Below are 24792 nucleotides of genomic sequence, written 5' to 3' on the forward strand. Positions count from 1 at the left end.
AAATTTGCCATAAACATACCAGATCTTTTATAAAATTATGTATTTTCCAGGAACCATCAAGTCACAGATGTAGGCAACTAACAATCATGTTTGTAGTCTGACTCTACCTATCCTCCTGGCTGTAATGGCCCTCGCCAGTCAGCTTTTGTAAGTGGCAGGAAATCTAATATATAAGTATTAGGTCTTATTCTATCATGGGATCAAAGAAGCAGAGGAAGAAGCTATGCTATAGAACAAGAAAGAATGAAACATGACAGGGAAAGTAGAGTTGAGAGATAGAAATGTACTATTTCATGGGTTCCTAAAGACTATTTGGGTTCTAGATCCTTCCTAAAATTGACTCTGTTCCAGCCTTCAGATCCATGAGGCACTTCAATATACTTAAAATATATTTGTCCATATTTAGCTTAAGTAGCTTAAGTTCATTTGTGTTACTTGTGACTAAAAGCACTTAACTGATAGCTATATAATTGCTTAATGCTTATCAAAGGTACTTTAATATTCTCATTATGTGGCTTTGGAATACAGTTACATGTCTAGAAGCTTTATATTTACAATATGTAGGTGAATTTTTGAACTTGTGTAAATTCAAATTTGCATTTGGAATGTATGTATTCCTTTTAACTTGTAATTTCTATGTAATATCCAATTTATTTAGAAATCTCCTACCAATCTTGAGCTGTACCATTAAAACACAGTTTCATAATTGAGCATGAAAAAGACATTTAAACTTTCTTGGTAAAAGATTAGATTTTTATTTTCATAATTTAGTGAGGTGTAAGAGGAAATGGATTTGGTTTTTGTCCCCAGTCCCTGGGTGAGCCTGTAAGTGAAAGTGGGGTCCAGCTGCTCGCCACTCAAAAGCTAATAAAGAGGCAAGGTTGGTGGAAAAGAAAGTTTGCTTTATTCTGGATGCCCGCAATGGGGGGCGGGGCCAGGGGAGGAAGGACAGATGCCTGTCCAAAGGCTGACTCCCCGCCAGCCTGACAGTCAGGAGGCAAGAGCTTTTATACAGAGGGAGGGGGCTACATGCAGAAATGGCATAGTCAGCTCTGACAGTCATCTTGAAATTGGTCATGTAGTGGTCTGACCAGCGTCATCCTGATTGTTTTAAGTACAGTTAATCTTCAGTTCCAGGGTCAGTTTGTTCCCATTTCCTTGAGGCCAGTTCTCAGAATTGTAGCAGCTTATGTCATGGCTACAGTCTGGTCATAATGTAGTTAACTTCTTCCACCTGGTGGGGCTTTCAGTGTCTATAAGACAGCTCACACGATATGGCTCAGAATATTACCTATAGCCCTTGAGGAGGAGCTAAAGGTCCTTGACTTTGCTTCCTGACTAAACTATTATTGTTTTGTCCTGTTTGACTTTTCTTTGCTTCTGCATTTTCTCACTTCTCTGATTAAACTTATTCTTTGGCTAAAGTTTTTCCACAGACAAAAGGCAGGTGAAGGACATGGGGTTGGGGGAGAAGGACCATAGGGTCCTGCTCCGTTTCATGCTCATCAAGTCCTTGGAATTTCCTGAGCAACAGGAGTATCTTTTATTATTTTTAAAAAATAAATTTTAGGGACTTCCCTAGTGGTGCAGTGGTTAAGAATCCACCTGCCAACGCAGGGGACACAGGTTCAAGCCCTGGTCCAGGAAGATCCCACATGCCGTGGAGCAACTAAGCCCATGCACCATAACTACTGAGCCTGCACTCTAGAGCCTGCAAGCCACAACTACTGAACCCATGCGCCACAACTGCTGAAGCCTGTGCACCTAGAAGCCCGTGCTCCACAACAAGACAGTACAATAAGAAGCCGGCACACCACAACAAAGAGTAGCCTCCGCTCGCCACAACGAGAGAAAGCCTGCACACAGCAACAAAGACCCAACGCAGCCAAAAAATAAATGAATGAATGAATGAATAAGTAAATAAATTCAAAACAAATTTATTTACTTATTTGGCTGCACCAGGTCTTAGTTGCAGCACACAGGATCTTCATTGCAGCATGCGCGATCTTTAGTTGCAGCATGCGGGATTTTTTTTGTGGCATGTGGGATCAAGTTCCCTGACCAGGGATCGAACCCAGGCCTGCACTGGGAGTGTGGAGTCTTAACTGCTGGACAACCAGGGAAGTCCCTCTTTTATTATTCATAATGAGCCCCTTTCAAAAGATCACAGTAGAGTTTGTGCTAATGAGGTGACTTAGGGTGGAGCCCCTAAAGAGGCTCAGGATGGGGCCAATCACCAGAAAGACCAAGTAATTAGAGGGTAGTGTTGTGGTCTAAACTGCCCCCCAACCCTCGCCCCAAATTCATATGTCGAAGCCCTAACCATTCCCATGTGACCATGTTTGAAGACAGGGACTTAAGAGAAGTAATTGAATTAAATGAGGTCATAAGGGTATGGCTCTAATCTAATAAAACTGGTGTCTTTGTAAGAAGAAGAGACACCAGAGCTCACTCTCTCACTATGCATGTGCACAGACAAGAGGCCATGTGAGAACACAGTGAGAATGTAGCTGTCTAGGAGCCAGGATGAGAGGCCTCAACAGAAACCAACCCAGATGGTACCTTGATCTTGGACTTCTAGCCTCCAGAACTATGAAAAAATAAATTTCTGTTGTTTAAGCCACCCAGTTTGTGGCATTTTGTTATGGCAACCTTAGCCAACTTATGCAGGTGGGAACTTCAACCCCACGCTTGACTTCTGGGGAGGAGAGGGAGGCTGTAAATTCTCTACAGAAACTTGAACGATGAGATTCAAGAGTTTTCAGATTAGTGAACACACTGAGGTACTGGGAGGGTGGTACATTGGGAGAAGTTATGAAAGCTCGGTGTCTCTCCTTATACCTTGCCCTTTGCATTTCCTCCTTTGTAATAAATCAGTAAATGTATTTTACCTGAGTTCTGTGACCCATTCTAGCAAATTATCAAACCCAAGGGCAAGGTCATGGGAATACCCGAATTTGTAGCCAAAGTGGTCAGAAGTGTGGGTTGCCTGGGGATCCAGAACTTATAGTGGTGTTGCTGAAGTGAGATACCACTTCAGATGGAGTGGGCGGAGCCCTTACACCTGTGGAGTCTGATGCTAACTATTCTAAGTTACTGTCAGAATAGGATTGAACTATGGATTCCCAGTTGGTATCAGAATTGAAAAATCATAAGTGATGTCAGAAGCACCATTTAGTATAACATATTTTAGCAGTATTTGATGTTTAGGATTACCAAGAAATAGTAAATTCACATTTGGTTCTTTCATTATTTCATACTGATATTTTCTGAAGTATCTAATAATGCAATCTAATGAACAAATGGACAGGTAACTATGCAGTTCAAAATCAAAACATGAATTTTTTCTATCACAGTAAATAAATCAAGTACACACTTGCATGAAGTAGTAAGACGTCTTGAAAAGAATACAGATACACAAATTGAACAGATACACAACACTGAACAATTTTAGTTAAGTTTATTTTTAGAATGTATATGCATGGAATGAGACTGTACAGTAGACCAAAGGTTAACCAGAGACCAATAGAGTCATATAAAAATAATTTAAGGGAAATTTTATTGATTTATTTTAAATAAGGCAAGTGAAATGTGGGCTCAGAATTAAACAAGATTTTCAAGTAACTTTTGGTCATTGTATAAAGGGAGAATATGAACATCAAATTTTTGGTTATTACTGTACAAAATGGAAAACAAATGCTTTTCAAATTGCAGTAAAATTAACTCCTCTAACACAAATACCACTAAGTCTACAAAGTCACTGGCAAGTTATTTAAATCCTAGAATACTTTCTCAATGTAAATTTTGGAACATTCTGAATACTTTTATAAACCCTCCTTCCTGTCACTGGAAAAACACTGAAATTCCAAGAAATTTCTGTTACTTTAATTATAAGAGGTCAAAACAACAAGCCAAATGTATCTTTCTAGGTTAATGTGATTCAGGTACAGTGGAACTAAAGGACAACACATAATTTTAATAAAACCAAATTTATTATAGAAAAGGCAAGTCATAAAGCTAAACAAAAATAGAATACTATTAGCATCAGTTGCATAGGTTTAGTATAAGAGTACTTCTTTTAAAATTTTTACTGGAAAAAACCTTAAAGCCCGCTCTTTCTCTTTCCTGGAGTTTTAAGTAGTAGATCATGTTCTAATTACTCAACAATTACTAACATGGTGATCTGGTTAATTTTTATACCTGCCAATGTGTTCACGGGCTATAATAATCCTTTGAATTTGTGCTGTACCTTCATAAATCTGCAAAAAATAAGAAAATACATGTAGGTTAAATATCTTCCATATGTAAACACCCAGTATTTCGGACAGTACTCTAAGCTCCACTGCAATACCAAACTGAATCAAACCATATATAAGGTCTGTAGTCTACAGTGATTCTGAAACTTGATTTTCTGAAACCCAGGAAAATACATAAATTCTCTGAAGATTAGTTAAAATTATTATAAAAACTCATTTACCAAAATTTTGGAGGACAGTCTTAAAACATCAAAGAAAAGGATATTAACATTTCAAAAAGTGTTTCGGAAATCTAAAGTTCAATGTTGCTAAAATATTTAACCAACTTTTTTGAACTGTTTTTAGCTAGTTGTCGCCTTCAGTCATTTTCTGTTCTGCTCTTAAACCTGATTTTTATCTCTTGTTGCCTAAGGAACACAGTTGCTAAAGAAAAAGATGCTGGAAGGATTTGTTTTTGTTCATTTAGGTAGCCCTAGTAGCCAGCCCTCACTTCCAGTTTAAACTTCTAACCATTTATTAGTTCAGATGGCAGAGAAAAGCTAAAACGTAATAATTACAAGCTCCAGGGAAGGGAGAGTATTACCAGATAAACCCATAACTTTGGATAAGGCACAAATTCTGGTTCTCAGTTTTTTCAAGTCTAAATTGAGGGGCTGCACTGTCTAAATTTCTTTCTCTAACATTCTATGATTCTACCTCTGGATTTCAAATGACTGGATTTGTCAAATAATTTGCTGGGGGTTGAGGAAAGCAAGGGAAGAGATATTGAGAATCATGGCTTATAATTACTTAAACTACATGTGGACATGAGCATTTATTTCACTAAATTACTCCTATCTCTAAGTTTTTCTAACCATGAATTTAATTTATAAGACAGAGTCATCTATATCACTTTCTCCTCATGTTGTTTTTTTATCTCCCAAATATGACTTCAAGAGTTGTCAGGTGAGATTCAAAATAAAATAATTTAATTAATTTAAATGATACACATACTTTTAGGAGAGCAAAGAGTGGGTTACAATTAGCTGGGATGTTAAGAATCAAAGAAGGCTGATCCAGACATCCTGTACATGTCTGCACCATTTACTTTGTTAGCCTATTCTCTCTCAAGGAATACACTTCAATGTAACATTCTTCCTTGTGTTAATTAGTTCCAAAAATTTAGGCTCACAGCCATTTATTACAATGATTTATTATTACCTGTGACATAAAAATCTATAAACAATCAGAAATCTACTGTCATTTATATTATGTTCCTTAAAAATCAATAAAAATCATTTTTAACACCCTACCTGATAGATCTTGGCATCCCTCATTAGTTTTTCTACAGGATATTCTGTATTATATCCGTTGCCTCCGAAAATCTGAACAGCATCAGTAGCTACCTGATTTGCAATATCTCCAGCAAATGCCTTTGCAATAGAAGCAAAATAGGTATTTCGGCGACCAGAATCAACCTCCCAAGCTGCTCTCTGGTAACTCAATCTAGCTAGTTCAACTTTCATTGCCATGTCAGCCAGCAAAAATGATACTCCTTGGTGCTAGAATTAAACAGAAAAAAGTTTAAGGATATTTATTGACTAAAAGTTTTTTCCCTGGAACTTTTTTTTTAACTTTTAAAACTAATTTTAGACTTAAAAAGTTACACTCTGCTTCCTCCAGTGGTAACATATTACAAAACCATAGTATAATAAACATTGGTAAAATGTTATCAGCTAAACTATATACTTTATTCAAATTTGGCCATGTTTTCCACCAATGTCCTTTTTCTGTTGAAAGATCCCATCCAGGATTCCAACTGAATTAAGTTGCTATTTCTTCCTAGTCTTTCCTTCTCTTTCATGACCATGGTGCACTTTTGAATAATACTGATTGGTTATTTTTTTGTAGACTGTCCCTCAATTTGGGTTTGCCTGATGTTTTCTCAGGAGTGGAATGAGGTTATAATTTTTGACAAAAATACCACAAAAATTATATGGATCCTTCAGAGTATCTTCTGGGATTTTTTAAAGAAAATTGCCATAGGTAGTGAAAAATAATGTGGCACTGTATCAGGTGCTGATGGGAAAGTGACAAAGACAAATAAAACCTCTACAGGTTCATAATTAAATAGGAGACTTAGACAAATACTTTCAAGAGGAGACAGTAAGTTTTCTATGAGTTAGATGGCCAAGATATGTTATAAGATGGAAATATGTTCACCATACCTTGATATGTGAAAATTTCAAAAATGTAGTATGCTTACAGTGTTGGAAAAATATATTCATGACCCCAAAAGAGCAGAACACACATTCTGTTAAACAGCACATGGAACATTCTGCAGGATAGATAACGTGAGGCCACAAAAAAAGTCTCAATAAATGTAACAGGGTTGAAATCATGTCAAACATCTTTTTTGACCACAATGGTAGAGACTATAAATCAACTACAAAAACAAAAAAAAATCCTGCAAAAAACACAAACGTGGAATCTAAACAACATGCTACTAAAAAACCCAATGGTTCACTGAAGAAATCAAAGAGGAAATTTAAAAATACCTGGAGACAAATGAAAATGGAAACACAATGTTCTAAAATCTATGGGACATAACAAAGGCAGTTCTAAGAAGTTTACAGCAATACAGGCCTTCCTCAAGAAACAAGAAAAATCTCAAATAGACAATTAACCTTACACATAAAGAGACTAGAAAAAGAAAAGCAAATAAGTCCAAAGTTAATAGAACAAATGAAATAATACAGCTCAGAGTGGAAATAAATGAAATCAAGACAAAAAAATACAAAAGAGATCAATGAAACTAAGAGCTGATTCTTTGAAAAGATAAACAAAATTGATAAATCTTTAGCCAGACTCATCAAAGAAAGACAGGACCCAAACAAATAAAATCAGAAACAAAAGAGGACAAGATGCAACCAATATCACAGACACACAAAATATCATGAGATTACTACAAAAATTACATGCCAACAAATCAGACAACCTGGAAGAAACGGGTAAATTCATTTAGACATATAACCTAAGAAGACTAAAGGAAGAAAAATTTGAACAGGCCAATTAGTAATGAAATTGAATCAGTAATGAAAAACTCCCAAGAAACCAAAGTCCAGGACCAGACAGCTTCACAGGTGAATTCTACCAGACATTTAACAAAGACTTAACACCTATCCTTCTCAAACTATTCCAAAAAATTGAGAAAGGAATGCTCCCAAACTCACTCTACAAAGACAGCATTACTCTGATACCAAAAGCAAATCACTACCAAAAACAAAAAGTAAAAATACATAAAAATTATAGGCCAATATCCCAGATGAACATAGATGCTAAAATCCTCAACAAATAATAGCAAACCAAGTTCATTAATATCTTAAAAAGATCATATACCATGAGATCAAGAGGGATTTATTCCAGGGATGCAATGATGGTTCAATAGCCGCAAGTCAGTCAACGTGATAAACCATGTTAACGAAATGAAGGATAAAAACCATATAAACATTTCAATAGATGCAGAAAAAGCTTTTGACAAAATTCAACACCCATTTATGATAAAAACACTCAACCAAGTGTGTGTAGAGGGAACATACCTCAACATAATTAAGGACATAAATGACAAAAACCACAGCTAACATCATACTCAATGGCAAAAAGCTGAAAGCATTTCCTCTAAGATCAGGAACAAGACAAGGATGCCCACTCCCACCACTTTTATTCAACACAGAATTGGAAGTCCTATCCACAACAATCAGACAAGAAAAAGAGGTAAAAAGCATCCACACTAGAAAGAAAGGAGTAAAACTGTCACTGTTTGCAGATGATGATATAGAAAACCCTATAGACTCCACAAAAAAAACTATTAGAATGCTGTAGCATTTTTATACGCTAATAATGATCTGTCAGAAAGAGAAAAGAAAATGATTCCATTTACAATTGCATCAAAAAGAATAGCTAGGAATAAAAGTAATCAAGGAGGTAAAAGACCTGTACTCTGAAAACTGTGAGGCATTGATGAAAGACACATAGATGATACAAATAGAAAGAGAGTCCATGCTAATGGATTGGAAGAATTAATATTGTTAAAATACCCATATTATCCAAAGCAATCTACAGATTCATAACAATATGAATATCAAAATACCAACAGAATTTTTCACAGAACTAGAATAATCCTATAATTTGTATGGAACCAAAAAGACCCTGAAAAACCAAAGCAATCTTGAGAAAGAACAAAGCTGGAGGTATCATGCTTCCTGATTTCAAATTATACTACAAAGCTATAGAAATCAAAACAGTATGGCACTGGCACAAAAAGAGACACATAGATCAATGGAACAGAATAGAAAGCCCAGAAATAAATGAACACTTATATGATCAATTAATCTTCAACAAAGAAGGTAAGAATATACAATGGGGAAAAGACAGCCAGTTTAAAAAATGGTCAGCTACATGCAAAAAACAAAACTGGACCATTTCTTTACACCATATACAAAAATAAACTCAAAATGGATTAAAGAATTAAAAGTAAGACCAGAAACCATAGAACTCCTAGAAGAAAACAGAGGCAGTATGCTTTTTTACATTGGTCTTATCAATATTTTTTGGATCTGTCTCCTCAGGCAAGGGCAACAAAAGCAAAAATAAACAAATGGAAGTAGATAAAAGTAAAAACTAAAAAGCTTTTGTACAGTGAAGGAAATCAACAAAATGAAAAAGCAACCTACTGAATGGGAGAAGATATTTGCAAATGATATATTTGATAAGGGTTAATATCCAAATTACATTAAAAAATGCAACTTATCAAAAAAAGAAATCCAATAAAAAATGGGCAGAGGACCTGATTAGATATTTTTCCAAAAACACAAAGATGGCCAATAGACACATGAAAAGATGCTCAAAGTCACTAATCATCAGGAAAATGCAAATCAAAACCACAGTGAAATATTGCCTCACACCTGTCAGAAAGGCTGTTATCAAAAAGACAACCAATAACAAGTGTTGGCGACAATGTGGAGAAAATGAAACCCTCATGTACTGCTGGTGGGAATGTAAATTGGTGCAGCCACTATGGAAAACAGTATATAGGTTCCTAAAAAAATTAAAAATAGTACTATCATATGATCCAGCAATTCCACTTCTGGGTTTACCTGAAGAAAAGAAAAACACTAATTCAAAAAGATATATGCACTCCCATGTTATATAAATAAATAAGTCATAGGGATGTTATATACAGCATAAGGAATATAGTCAATAATACTACAGTAATTTAGTATGTTGAAAGATGGTTACTAGACTTATAGTGGTGATCATTTCTTAATGTGTCTGCCTGTCAAATCACTATGTTGTACACCTGAAACCAATATAATATTGTATGTCAACTATACATCAATTTAAAAAACCACAAACACATGTACTATATATATATATATATTTTTTTTTTTTTTTTGGAAAAAGGGAATATAGAGCAAAATGAAAAAATTTACAGTAATTTTCTCTGGACAACGGGATTATGAATAACTTTTTTTACTTAATCTTACTTATATTGTATCACATAAATTATTCTACAATGGACATGGAATGGAACATATCCTTTAATATACATTCAAAGAAGTCCTAAAGGCATTCAGAAACAAGAATACTAAGATTATTAGAAAGGTGCTTTGTGTAGTATGCAACACCAAAATCGGTTTTGAAGACCAATAGGTTATAAAAAAGACCACATACATTCTATGACTGTGTACAAACTAATAGGAACTAAAGGTCACAGAAAATAAAACAAAAAACTGAGGTGTTCAATTTCATATATTTACTCTGTTTAGTACTTTAGAACATGACAAGTTGCTTGAGACCGGTGTGGTAATTAAGTCTTAGAGGAGGCATTATTAACCAATATGAATAATTCCTATGTAGGATAAGGAAAGTAATATCTTCCCTTATTACTATCTGCCTGAATTGTGTCCATTCTTCTAAGTCAATGATTCTTTCAGTTTTTTGTTTTTGGTTTCATTTTTGAATAGGTAATACAACCACCAGTTGAAAGTTCAAAATTTCTTCCTACTTGTATCATCCCTGCCCTTCCCCACCCCATTTAATTCCCCCTCCTGGAGGTAATCAGGTTAACAGTTTGTTTTTCATTTTCTCAGAGATATTATATACACACGTAAGCAAATACATCTATTGTCTATCCCTCATTTTTTTCCCGCCCCCCATTGTCTCTCCCTTTTTTATACATATGGTAGCCTACCATTTTGATGGGTTTTCATTTTGCTTTTCTTACTTATCAATAAATCTAAGCACTCTATATATCAATACATAGAGAACTTCTTTATTCTTTTTTAGAACTGCACGGTATTCCACTGTATTGATGATCAAAATCTTGGCTGTTTATAGTATTAGGCTGTTTCCACACAATGCTGAAATAAACAACCTATAAATATGTCATGTTGCACATAATGGGAGTATATCTGAAAGATAAATATTATATGAAATATAGCTGTAGGATAACCATTGCAATGTGGGCCTAAAGGTAGGTACTTTAGATATATATTGCCAAAATGTGGTTCATAAAAGTTACACCAATTTATATTCCCATTGGCATTAGGCAGAATCACTTATTTCACTACAGCCTCAGCAACCTGGTATAACATGCCCATGCTTCTCTTGAAAGATTTTGATTTAAAAATCTAGGGTGGTACCCAGTTTATGTTTTTAATTAATACTCCCAAAGAGTCTCATTCAGTTCCATTTCAGCCCATGCTTTGAGAAACTCTTTTCTAAATCCAGCTCAGAATCCCTGTAACACGTCTAGCCCAAGACAGTCTCTCTCCTTTTGGTTCCGTAACCCTGTATGTAGATCTCATTTTGGGACTTAATGTTATATTGCTCTATATTATTTCTTAATATTTCTTTTCTGATATATATCTTATCTCCAAAGTCAATGGCTCCTGAAGGCAGAGGCTATATCAAACTTCTTTTATATCTCTGGAAATAGCACATGTAGAGTGTGCAAAGAGGACAGACTCTTTAATAAGTGACTACTTGGGTTCAAATCTTTTTTTTTCTTTTTTTTAAAAAAATATTGTTATTGGAATATAATTGCTTCACAATGGTGTGTTAGTTTCTGCTTTATGACAAAGTGTGCCAGTTATACACATACATATGTCCCCATATCTCCTCCCTCTTGCATCTCCCTCCCCCCCACCCCCTAGGTAGTCAAAAAGCAACAAGCTGATCTCCCTGTGCTATGCGGCTGCTTCCCACTAGCTATCAATTTTACATTTGGTAGTATATATTAGTGATGCCACTCTCTCACTTCCTCCCAGCTTACCCTTCCCCACATCCCGTGTCCTCAAGTCCATTCTCTACACCTGCGTCTTTATTCCTGTCCTGCCTCTAGGTTCTTCAGAACCATTATTTTTATATATTCCATATATATGTGTTAGCATATGGTATTTGTTTTCTCTTTCTGATTTACTTCACTCTGCATGACAGACTCTAGGTCCATCCATCTCACTACGAATAACTCAAGTTCATTTCTTCTTAGGGATGAGTAATATTCCACTGTATATATGCGCCACATCTTCTTTATCCATTCATCTGTCGATGGACATTTAGGTTGCTTCCATGTCCTGCCTATTGTACATAAAGCTGCAATGAACATTGTGGTACATGACTCCTTTTGAATTATGGTTCTCTCAGTGTATATGCCCAGTAGTGGCATTGCTGGGTTGTATGGTAGTTCTATTTGTAGTTTTTTAAAGAACCTCCATAATGCTCTCCATAGTGGCTGTATCAATTTACATTCCCACCAACAGTGCAAGAGTGTTCCCTTTTCACCAAACCCTCTCCAGCATTTACTGTTTGTAGATTTTTTTGATGAGGGCCATCCTGACTGGTGTGAGGTGACACCTCATTGTAGTTTTGATTTGCATTTCTCTAATGATTAGTGATGTTGAGCATCCTTTCAGGTGCTTGTTGGCAATCTGTATATTTTCTGTGGAGAAATGTCTATTTAGGTCTTCTGCCCATTTATGGATTGGGTTGTTTACTTTTTTGATATTGAGCTGAATGAGCTGCTTGTATATTTTGGTGATTGATCCTTTGTCAGTTGCATCGATTGCAAATATTTTCTCCCATTCTGAGGGTTGTCTTTTCATCTTTTTTATGGTTTCCTTTGCTGTGCAAACGCATTTAAGTTCCATTAGGTCCCATTTGCTTATTTTTCTTTTTATTTCCATTTCTCTAGGAGGTGGGTAAAAAAGGATCTTGCTGTGATTTATGTCATAGAGTGCTCTGCCTGTGTTTTCCTCTAAGGGTTTTATAGTGTCTGGCTTTACATTTAGGTCTTTAATATATTTTGAGTTTATTGTTGTGTACGGTGTTAGGCAGTGTTCTAATTTCATTCTTTTACATGTAGCTGTACAGTTCACCCAGCGCCACGTATTCAAACGGCTATCTTTTCTCCACTGTATATTCTTGCCTCCTTTATCAAAGATAACGTGACCATATGTGCGTGGGTTTACCTCTGGGCATTCTATCCTGCTCCACTGATCGATATTTCCATTTTTGTGCCAGTATCACAGTGTCTTGATTACTGTAGCTTTGTAGTATAGTCTGAAGTCAGGGAGCCTGATTCGTCCAGCTTCGTTTTTCTTTCTCGAGATTGCTTTGGCCATTCAGCGTCTTTTGTGTCTCCATACAAATTTTAAGATGTTTTGTTCTAGTTCTGTAAAAAATGCCACTGGTACTTTGTTAGAGATTGAACTGAATCTGTAGATTGCTTTGCATAGTAGAGTCATTTTCACAATGTTGATTCTTCCAATCCAAGAACATGGTATATCTCTCCATATGTTTGTATCATCTTTAATTTCTTTCATCAGTGTCTTATAATTTTCTGCATACAGGTCTTTTGTCTCCTTAGGTAGGTTTATTCCTGGGTATTTTATTCTTTTTGTTGCAATGGTAAATGGGAGTGTTTCCTTAATTTCTCTTTCAGATTTTGCATCATTAGTGTATAAGAATACAAGAGATTTCTGTGCATTAATTTGTATCCCGCTACTTTACCAAATTCATTGATTAGCTCTAGTAGTTTTCTGGTAGCATCTTTAGGATTCTCTATGTATAGTATCATGTCATCTGCAAACAGTGACAGCTTTACTTCTTCTTTTCCAATTTGGATTTCTTTTATTTCCTTTTCTTCTCTGACTGGTGTGGATAAAACTTCCAATACTATATTGAATAATAGTGCTGAGAGTGAGCAACCCTGTCTTCTTCCTGATCTTAGTGGAAATTGTTTCAGTTTTTTACCATTGAGAACAATGTTGGCTGTGGGTTTGTCATATATGGCCTTTGTTATGTCGAGGTAATTTCCCTCTATGCCTACTTTCTGGAGGGTTTTTAACATAAATGGGTGTTGAATTTTGTCAAAAGCTTTTTCTGCATCTATTGAGATGATCATATACTTTTTCTCCTCCAATTTGTTAATATGGTGTATCACATTGATTGATTTGCATATATTGAAGAATCCTTGCATTCCTGGAATAAACCCCACTTGATCATGGTGTATGATCCTTTTAGTTTGCTGTTGGATTCTGTTTGCTAGTATTTTGTTGAGGATTTTTGCACGTATGTTCATCAGTGATATTGGCCTGTAGTTTTCTTTCTTTGTGACATCTTTGTCTGGTTTTGGTATCAGGATGATGGTGGTCTCGTAGAATGGGTTTGGGAGTGTTCCTCCCTCTGCTATATTTTGGAAGAGTTTGAGAAGGATAGGTGTTAGCTCTTCTCTAAATGTTTGACAGAATTCGCCTGTGAATCCATCTGGTCCTGGGCTTTGGTTGTTGGAAGGTTTTTAATCACCGTTTCAACTTTTGTGCTTGTGATTGGTCTGTTCATATTTTCTATTTCTTCCTGGTCAGGCTCAGAAGGTTGTGCTTTTCTAAGAATTTGTCCATTTCTTCCAGGTTGTCCATTTTATTGACAGAGTTGCTTGTAGTAATCTCTCATGATCTTTTGTATTTCTGCAGTGTCAGTAGTTACTTCTCCTTTTTCATTTCTAATTCTATTGATTTGAGTCTTCCCCTTTTTTTCTTGATGATTCTAGCTAATGGCTTATCAATTTTGTTTATCTTCTCCAAGAACCAGCTTTTAGTTTTACTGATCTTTGCTACTGTTTCCTTCATTTATTTTTCATTTATTTCTGATCTGATCTTTATGAGTTCTTTCCTTCTACAAACTTAGGGGTTTTTTTATTCTTCTTTCTCTAATTGCTTTAGGTGTAAGGTTAGGTTGTTTATTTGCGATGTTTCTTGTTTCTTGAGGTAGGAGTGTATTGCTATAAACTTCCCTCTTAGAACTGCTTTTGCTGCATCCCATAGGTTTTGGGTCGTCGTGTCTCCATTGTCATTTGTCTCTAGGTATTTTTTGATTTCTTATTTGATTTCTTCACTTATCTCTTGGTTATTAATTAGTGTATTGTTTAGCCTCCATGTATTTGTATTTTTTACAGATTTTTTCCCATGGCTGATATCTAGTCTCATAGCGTTGTAGTAGGAAAAGATACCTGATATGATTTCAATTTTGTTAAATTTACCAAGGCTTGATTTGTGACCCAGGATATGATCTATCCTGGAGAATGTTCCATGAGCACGTGAGAAGAAAGTGTATTCTGTTGTTTTTGGATGGAATGTCTTATAAATATCAGTTAAGTCCATCTTGTTAAATGTATCATTTAAAGCTTGTGTTTCCTTATTTATTTTCATTTTTGATGATCTGTCCATTGGTTAAAGTGGCGTGTTCAAGTCCCTTACTATTATTGTGTTACTGTCAATTTCCCCTTTTATGGCTGTTAGCATTTGCCTTATGTATTGAGATGCTTCTATGTTGGGTACATAAATATTTTCAATTGTTATATCTTCTTCTTGGATTGATTCCTTGATCATTATGTGGTGTCTTTGTCTCTTGTAATAGTCTTTATTTTAAAGTCTATTTGGTCTGATATGAGAATTGCTACTCCAGCTTTCTTTTGATTTCCATTTGCATGGAATATCTTTTTTCCATCCCCTCACTTTCAGTCCATATGTATCCCTAGGTCTGAATTGGGTCTCTTGTAGACAGCATATATATGGGTCTTGTTTTTGTATCCATTCAGCCAGTCTGTGTCTTTTGGTTGGAGCATTTAATTCATTTTCATTTAAGGTAATTATCGCTATGTATGTTCTTATTACCATTTTCTTAATTGTTTTGGGTTTGTTATTGTAGGTCTTTTCCTTCTCTTGTGTCTCCTGCCTAGAGAAGTTCCTTTAGCGTTTGTTGTAAAGCTTGTTTGGTGGCGCTGAATTCTCTTAGCTCTTGCTTATCTATAAAGTTTTTAATTTCTCCATCAAATCTGAATGAGATCCTTTCTGGGTAGAGTAATCTTGGTTGTAGGTTTTTCCCTTTCATCACTTTAAATATGTCCTGCCACTCCTTTCTGGCTTGCAGAGTTTCTGCTGAAAGATCAGCTGGTAACCTTATAGGGATTCCCTTGTATTTTATTTGTTGCTTTTCCCTTGTGGCTTTTAATATTTTTTCTTTGTATTTGATTTTTGATAGTTTGATTAATATGTGTCTTGGTGTGTTTCTCCTTGGATTTTCCTGTATGGTACTCCCTCTGTTTCCTGAACTTGATTATCTTTCCTTTCCCATATTCGGGAAGTTTTCAAGTATAATCTCTTCAAATATTTTCTCAGTCCCGTTCTTTTTCTCTTCTTTTTCTGGGACCCCTATAATTCAAATGTTGGTGCATTTAATGTTGTCCCAGATGTCTCTAAGATGCTCCTCAATTCTTTTCATTCTTTTTTCTTTATTCTGCTCTGCAGTAGTTATTTCCACTATTTTATCTTCCAGGTCACTTATCCGTTCTTCTGCCTCAATTATTCTGCTCTTGATTCCTTCTAGAGAACTTTTAATTTCATTTATTGTGTTGTTCATCATTGTTTGTTTGCTCTTTAGTTCTTCTAAGTCCTTGTTAAACGTTTCTTGTATTTTCTCCATTCTATTTCCAAGATTTTGGATCATCTTTACTATTATTACTCTGAATTCTTTTTCAGGTAGACTGCCTATTTCCTCATTTGTTAGGTCTGGTGGGTTTTTACCTTGCTCCTTCATCTGCTGTGTGTTTCTCTGTCTTCTCATTTTGCTTAACTTACTGTGTTTTGGGTCTCCTTTTCGCAGGCTGCAGGTTTGTAGTTCCTGTTGTTTGTGGTGTCTCCCCCCATTGGCTAAGTCTGGTTCAGTGGGTTGTGTAGGCTTCCTTGTGGAGGAGACTGGTGCCTGTGTTCTGGAGGATGAGGCTGGATCTTGTCTTTCTGGTGGGCAGGACAGTGTCCAGTGTGTGTTTTGGGGTGTCTGTGACTTTATTATGATTTTAGGCAGCATCTCTGCTAATGGGTGGGGTTGTGTTCCTGTCTTGTTAGTTGTTTGGCATAGGGTGTCCAGCACTGCAGCTTGCTAGTTGTTGAGTGGAGCTTGGTCTTAGCGTTGAGATGGAGATCTCTGGGAGAGCTTTCACCATTTAACATTACGTGGAGCCGAGAGATCTCTGGTGGACCAATATCCTGAACTCGGCTCTCCCACCTCAGAGGCACAGGTCTGACACCCAGCCAGAGCACCAAGACCCTGTCAGCCACACGGCTTAGAATAAAAGGGAGAAAGAAAGAAAGAAAGAAAGAAAGGAAGGAAGGAAGGAAGGAAGGAAGGAAGGAAGGAAGGAAGGAAGGAAGGAAGGAAGGAAAGAATAAAGTTATTAAAATTAAAAATTAAAAAATTATTTAAAATTAAAAAGTGAGGGCTTCCCTGGTGGCGCAGTGGTTGAGAGTCCGCCTGCCGATGCAGAGAACGTGGGTTCGTGCCCCAGTCCAGGAAGATCCCACATGCTGCGGAGCAGCTGGGCCCGTGAGCCATGGCCGCTGAGCCTGCGCGTCCGGAGCCTGTGCTCCGCAACGGGAGAGGCCACAACAGTGAGAGGCCCACGTACCACAAAAAAAAAAAGAAAAAAGAAAAAAAGAAACGAGAGCAACCAAACCAAAAAACAAATCCACTAATGATAACAGGTGCTAAAAACTATACTTAAAAAAAAAAAAAAAGAAAAAAAAAAAACCAGACAGACAGAACCCTAGGACAAATGGTAAAAGCAAAGCTATACAGACAAAATCACACCAAGAAGCATACACATGCACACTCACAAAAAGAGAAAAAGTAAAAAAATATATAGCGTTGCTCCCAAAGTCTACCGCCTCAATTTTGGGATGATTCGTTGTCTATTCAGGTATTCCACAGATGCAGGGTACATCAAGTTGATTGTGGAGATTTAATCTGCTGCTCCAGAGGCTACTGGAAGAGATTTCCCTTTCTCTTCTTTGTTCACACAGCTCCTGGGGTTCAGCTTTGTATTTGGTCCCACCTCCGCATGTAGGTCACCTGAGCTCATCTCTTCTTCACTCAGAAAGGAGGAGGTTAGAGTAGCAGCTGATTAGGGGGCTCTGGCTCACTCAGGCCGGGGGGGTAGGGGTACAGAATGAGGGGCGAGCCTGCATCGACAGAGGCCAGCATGACATTGCAACAGCGTGAGGCGTGCCATGTGTTCTCCTGGCGAAGTTGTCCCTGGATCACGGGACCGTGGCAGTGGCAGGCTGCACAGGCTCCCAGGAGGGGAGGTGTGAATACTGACCTGTGCTTGCACACAGGCTTCTTGGTGGCTGCAGCAGCAGCCTTAGCGTTTCATGCCCGTCTTGGTGTCTGCGCTAATAGCCGCGGCTCACACCCATCTCTGTAGCTCATTTAAGCAGTGCTCTGAATGAATCCCCTCTCCTCGTGCAACCCACAACAATGGTCTCTTGCTTCTTAGGCAGGTCCAGACTTTTGCCCGGACTCCCTCCTGGCTAGCTGTGGTGCACTAGCCCCCTTCAGGCTGTGTTCATGCAGCCAACCCCAGTCCTCTCCCTGGGATCCGACCGAAGCCCGAGCCTCAGCTCCCAGCCCCCGCCTGCCCCGGCGGGTGAGCAGACAAGCCTCTCAGGCTCGTGGGTGCTGGTCAGCACTGATCCTCTGTGCGGGAATCTCCCTGCTTTGTCCTCTGCACCCCTGTTGCTGCGCTCTCCTCCATGGCTCCGAAGCTTCCCCCCCACCCCGCCACTCCCGTCTCCACCAGTGAAGAGGCTTCCTAGTGTATGGAAACCTTTCCTCCTTAACAGCTCCCTCCCAGAAGTGCAGGTCCCATCCCTATTCTTTTGTCTCCGTTTTTTCTTTTTTCTTTTGCCCCACCCAGGTATGTGGAGAGTTTCTTGCCTTTTGGAAAGTCTGAGGTCTTCTGCAAGCATTCAGGAGGTGTTCTGTAGGAGTTGTTCCACATGTAGATGTATTTCTGATGTACTTGTGGGGAGGAAGGCAATCTTCACGTCTCACTTCTCCACCATCTTGAAGGTCCTCCCTGGGTTCAAATCTTGATTTCATCATTTACTTATGTTCTTACATACAATAAATAAGACTACCAGTACTTACTCTATAGTATTTTGTGGATTAAATGAATTAATATATGTAGAGCACTTAGGATAGTGCCTAGAACAAAGAAAGCAGCTATTTATTAATATTTTAATATAGTAGCAGTTCAATTACTACTATTTGTTGAGAAGTTCACACTGCAAAACATATCGTAAGTGCTAGAAGTATAAAAGTTTCCAAAACAGAAATTTACTACTTTTATGGATATTACATTCTAGTGAGGCAGTAAAGAAAGACAATAAACAAACACATACATGGTATAATGTTGGGCAGTGCTAAGACAAAGAAAAAAAGTGGGAATACTATATAGAATGTTGGAGGTGTTATTTTACGCAGGGTAATCAAGGGTACATTCTTTAGTGAAATGAATGAGCAAGTGGATATCTAGGGGGAAGAGTATAGTTAAAAACAACAACAAAAGGTCACTGTGGCTGACAGATGACCATTTTAAGGACTCTGGATTTTAATCTGAGTGTGATGAGAAGATATGAAAGAATTTTGAGCATAAAATGGTTAAGTAACAAGGAGATATAAGTGTATTTCTTTCTAAGTATATCTTATTTCAGTCTTATGTCCCAAATAACATGTCCCCTCATCCATTTTCCCCTCAAGAAAAGTTACTGTTAACTAGCAATAATAATCAATACAAACGGAAGTTATTCTCAACAGATTTTTTCATATCATCCCAAACCACTCCAACTTCACCTGGATGGAGGGTTTTGACTAGAAAAAGGAGTAGGCAGTTATTGCCATTAAGAGATTCTACCATCCCGTAATTTGTTATCAATGTTTCTAGTTCTACTCATTGGTTAAAAAAGTACCATTCTCTGTTTTTGGCAGCTTTCTTTAGCCACATCAAGTTAAGCACTGTGAGGATAAATAGTGACATAGTGTTCTCTTAAAGAAAGAAGTGATAATAACAACAATAATAAACATGGTAGTGAATAGGAGAGCTGTGATTAGAGTACTACACTCCATAGTGTCTCTTGAAACAGAACCAAAAAAAATCTTTTCTTTCTTTATGGAAATAACAGACCAAAGCTATATATAAATCAGCCCTTTAGTGTTACTTTTGTTTAGCCTAGAAAAGTAGTAAGCTAAAACAATGACTTTTCTACACTTAACAGTAAGAGCCATGAGGAAAAAATATCAACTTCAGAGTCTGTAAGAAGTGGAACATAAAAGATTCCATATTGAGTTGAAAATAGCCAGAAGAGTTATCATCAGATACTTGGTGGGGAGGACCTGGAAAGTATGTTATCTGTTTACAATTAAACTAAACCAATATTTAGTAATAAATATACATTCCACTAATCTGTATACATATAGTTCTGGCAACATAAATGAGCTAATGTAGAGTCTCTTTTTGTTGACAAACACAAAGAAATACTTGATTTAAAAACAGCTCTTAGAATGCTGAAACCTCTGGACTACCTGATAAAAGTACAAAAACCAATTCCCCTGGATGTTTCCACAATGCACTGAAGGAAAATAATACCTGCTGCAGATAAACTTACAAGCAAAAATTAAGAGAGGAAATAACTTGTCATGACAGAAAGAACATATGCAACAGACCAAAAAAATAATCACCCTAATAACTTGAGATAACAGAAAAAAAATCAGAAAGTGACTATAACTTAAGTATTTTATAATTAAGGAGATAAAAGGAGAATGAGAAGCTATGTTAAAAAAACCAGGCTACCATAAAAGAAAGGGTGGAGATGAAAAAGAACCAAATATAAATTCTAGAAATGAAAAAAGTCATTATATGCATTAAGTAGCAGATTAGACACAGGGTAAGAAAAACTGAAAAGCAAATCTGAGAAAATTATCTAGAATACAGCAAAGATAAATTACAAAATTGAGGTTAAGAGATACAGAGCAGTACTAATCCAAGTTTGATCTGTGGATCACCGCCAGTCCACAAATTGTTACTGGACTAGTTCATGATACAGAAAGTGAGAGTAAGCATTTGCAACAATTTGATATTATTGTGACATTCTTATATTTTACAAGAATAATGGTTCACAATTGATTGGAAATTAAAAACAATCTTTCACCACAGATAGCTTGAGAACCACTGACACACAGGTAGAAACAGGGAGTGTTCACTGTACAACCTATAGTTAACAGGAGCTATAGGAGAGAATATAGACAATGGGGGAACATCAACATTTGAAAAAATAAGATTAAAAATTTCCTGGGAATTCCCTGACGGTCCAGTGGTTAGGACTCTGAGCTTTCACTGCCCCAAGGGCCCAAGTTCAATCCCTGGTTGGGGAACTAAGATCCTGTAGGCCGTGTGGTGCAGCCAAAAAAAAAATAATAGAAAAATAATAAATAGTACTAAAATTACTTGATACTCAAGAAGACATGAGAAGTAACATGAATTAAGAGCATGAAATGGAATCCTGGACCTATGACTTCTAAATTGTGTATCCTTGGATAAATTATTTATTCTCTCTGAGTTGCAGTCTCCTGATCTTTAATGGAAATTATAGTACTACCAAAACAAGAGTGTAATGGAGGAAATACATAATATATTTTAAATGTGTATCACAGTGTCAGGTACACCAAAGGCACTCAAATATTAGCTGTTCTTTTTCTTCTTAATTAACAGAATCCCCAAAGTGGACAATAGTTAGTAGCAGAGTCTAAAGAAAATCTATTCTTAAAACCCACCCTGGGGACTTCCCTGGTGGCACAGTGGTTAACACTCCATGCTCCCAATACAGGGGGCCTGGGTTGAATCCCTGGTCTGGGAACTGGATCCCACATGCATGCCACAACTAAGAGTTCGCATGCCACAACTAAGGAGCCCGCCTGCCAGAATGAAGACCCTGCGCAGCCAAATAAATAAATAAATATTTAAAATAAATAAACAAATAAATAAATTAAAACTCACCCTGACAGTTCACATTATCTTCTTACTACCAAAGCACAAATAAATTATTTTGTACTTAAAAGATAATTTTCAAATATTTAGATGAAAATGAATGTCTTTACATTTGAACAAAGCAAGTACAGTATTAAAATTACCTCTACAAGCAGCTTTCCAAAAGTTTTCCTCTCCAGGGCATACTTGGTAGCTTCATCCAAAGCTCTTTGTGCTAGTCCCACAGCACCAGCTGCTACCTAGTATTTTAACATTTTACAAAGCAAAAGTTCATGTTGTCTTTAAAACACATGTATAATGGCTATTTGCCTAAAATCTAAGTTAAGGATTACACAAAGAGAAGCTGACCTATACCTTAAGGCAATAAAGGGTGGGGGAGACAACAAGCATTTAAATTTATATTATTTATGAATTAAAGGTTAATGGAAGGCATTTGTAAGGCACAGGATCATAGCCTAGAGACAAGTCATTCTTTCTGTTTAACAAGGGAAAGCTTCTCGGGGGAAATACTCCTAATGAGTGAGGGAAGAGGAATGAGTACACATCAGCAGGAATGATTAAGTGTGAAATGCTTCTTTGTAAATCAAACAGCTATAGTAATTCTGTATTTACTAAAATAACTTCTGTAACAGCAAGAGTGTTGAAGAATTCTAAAACAAACAAAAAACAATATCCCTCTTTCCTTATAAAAGAAGCAGATATTAAAAAAGAAATAGAGACCAAGAATACAGTGTTAAAATAAAACTACTCAATGTAATAAATGAAAAATCCTATAAAGGTTATTAAGTCATATTACTTACTAGAGGTCTGGTTTTATCAAAAGCTCCCATTGCAATTTTGAAACCAGCTCCCTCACCAATTAAAACATTTTCCTTAGGTACTCTCACATCTTCAAAGACAATTCCTCTTGTATCTGAACATCGCTGGCCCATATTTAATTCCTAATAAGGAAAACAAGATATATTAAGGAACATTTTTTGAGCTAGCATGTATTCTTGCTTTAACCACTGTTTTATGACTTTTCTGCAATTGTCTGAGACAGAGGTGGACAAACTATGGCCTGCAATGCCTGTTTTGTAAAGATAGCTTTATTGGACTACAGTTGTTACTGAGTCCAAGCTCACTCTGCTCACTGCAAGACAGGCCAGTGAATCAGAGACAAGATGTTGGTGGGAATGTAAATTGGTGCAGCCACTATAGAAAACAGTATGGAGGTTCCTCAAAAAACAAAAAATAGAGTTACCATATGATCCAGCAACTCCACTCCTGGGTATATACCCAGACAAAACTATAATTTGAAAAGATACATGCACCCCTATGTTAACAGCAGCACTATTCACAATAGCCAAGACATGGAAACAACCTAAATGTCCATTGACAGATGAACGGATAAAGATGTGTGTGTGTGTGTGTGTGTATTATATATATATATATATATGTATTATATATATATATATATATATAAAACACACACACACAATGGAATATTACTCAGCCATAAAAAGAATGAAATAATGCCATTTTCAGTAACATGGATGGACCTAGAGATTATCATACTAAGTGAAGTAAGTCAGAAACAGAAAGGCAAATACAATATGATATCACTTATATGTGGAATCTAAAATATATGACAAATAAACATATCTATGAAACAGAAACAGATTCACAGACATAGAGAACAAACCTGTGGTTGCCAAGGAGGGGGTGGAGGTGGGGGAGGGAAGGATTGGGAGTTTGGGATTAGCAGATACAAACTCATATATATATATATATATATATATATATATATATATATATATATATATATATATATATGAGATGGATAAACAACAAGTTCCTACTGTATAGCACAGGGAACTATATTCAATATCCTGTGATAAAACATAATGGAAAAGAATATGAAAAAGAATATATATATGTATAACTGAATCACCTTTCTGTACAGCAGAAATTAACACATTATAAATCAACTACACTTCAATAAAACATATATGTGAAAAAAGAAATTGCCAAGGTAGCTATATCCCCTCAACATTTCATTTAAAAAAATTTTCAAACCAACAGAAGAACTGCAAGAGTAGTAAAATGAATACCTCATCTTTACCTAGAGTTGCCAATTTTGGCACATTTCCTTTATTTCTGTGTTTTGTGGGTGCGTATAACTATTAGCATTATTTGCTGAATTACTTGAGAGGAAGTTGCAGATATCATGACCCATCTTAACAATTTAATCTCATTTTTAATAAGCAGCATGAGAATCAGGGGCAATGGGAACGTAGAGCTGTAAACAAATTCTTTAATTTACTTGATTTAATACTAATAATCTGCTTCCAGGCTTGAAAAATAGTGACACTAACATATAGTTTGAGAAAAAACCCAACATCTCTTTGTCTTTATAAGTTGATAAACTCTAGTACCTTTAGACCCTCACTCAGACATAATGAGAAAACACTGTTTACGAAAACAGTTTTACTCTATCCTGTTTCCCAGACTCATCCCAAACACCAGAACATTTAAAACCAAAATGCTTCCTGGACTCATCTCAAGCCATATAATTTCTAAAACACAAAACATTTTGAAAAACATCAGATTTCACAAATTTGTAAAATTCTGATAATTTCAAAAAAGACTTAAGGAGATTTAAATATATACAATATAACTATCTATCTCTCTCACTAGAAAATTAGATCCTCAAGGGCAGGATCTAATTTTTTCTGTTTTGATCCATACAGTATCCTCAATACCTTGAATAATGCCTAGCATACAGTATGAACTCAATAATAAATATTTATTGAATTAGAGATTTTTTTTAAAGTTAGAATATGGGAAAAAGGAAAGTGAGACTAGACATAGCAAGATAAAATCAGAAGTCGGTTTACTAGGTAATAAAATATAATCTGTCAGGACCTTTACGTTTTCTAGAGACAGCCATAAATTTGGCCCTGAGTTTTCTAGCAACCATCCCTAAAAAGGAAAAATGAATAAAACATAAATAAAAACAAACCAATTGCTTGGAAGAAGCACAACCATTCTTAGTACTTCTATTTTGTTATATACAATAATCTCATTATAGTTTTATTTGTGAAGTGCAGTCTACCTTTAATATCTATCTTA

The 24792-nt window shown here is 36.4% G+C and overlaps 1 protein-coding gene across 2 annotated transcripts in view; it reads right to left on the bottom strand.

The window, feature by feature from the left end:
• Window positions 1–3453: 3453 nt before the first annotated feature.
• ACADM (acyl-CoA dehydrogenase medium chain) overlaps window positions 3454–24792 on the bottom strand; it is a 48819-nt gene continuing 27480 nt past the window's right edge. Inside the window, exons 9-12 of one of the 2 annotated variants that reach the window (XM_081225771.1) lie at window positions 22479–22619; window positions 21822–21917; window positions 5549–5797; window positions 3454–4259 (exon numbers count right to left, since the gene is read on the bottom strand). In XM_081225771.1, coding sequence (XP_081081897.1) covers window positions 4188–4259; window positions 5549–5797; window positions 21822–21917; window positions 22479–22619 — 558 coding nt within the window. In that variant the 3' untranslated portion in view covers window positions 3454–4187. The remainder of the gene's footprint in view (window positions 4260–5548; window positions 5798–21821; window positions 21918–22478; window positions 22620–24792) is intronic. The other variant, XM_081225772.1, reaches the window with a different exon arrangement.

The sequence above is a fragment of the Mesoplodon bidens genome (genome assembly GCF_964165515.1).
Source record: "Mesoplodon bidens genome assembly, chromosome: 2".
Lineage (NCBI taxonomy): Eukaryota > Metazoa > Chordata > Mammalia > Artiodactyla > Ziphiidae > Mesoplodon > Mesoplodon bidens.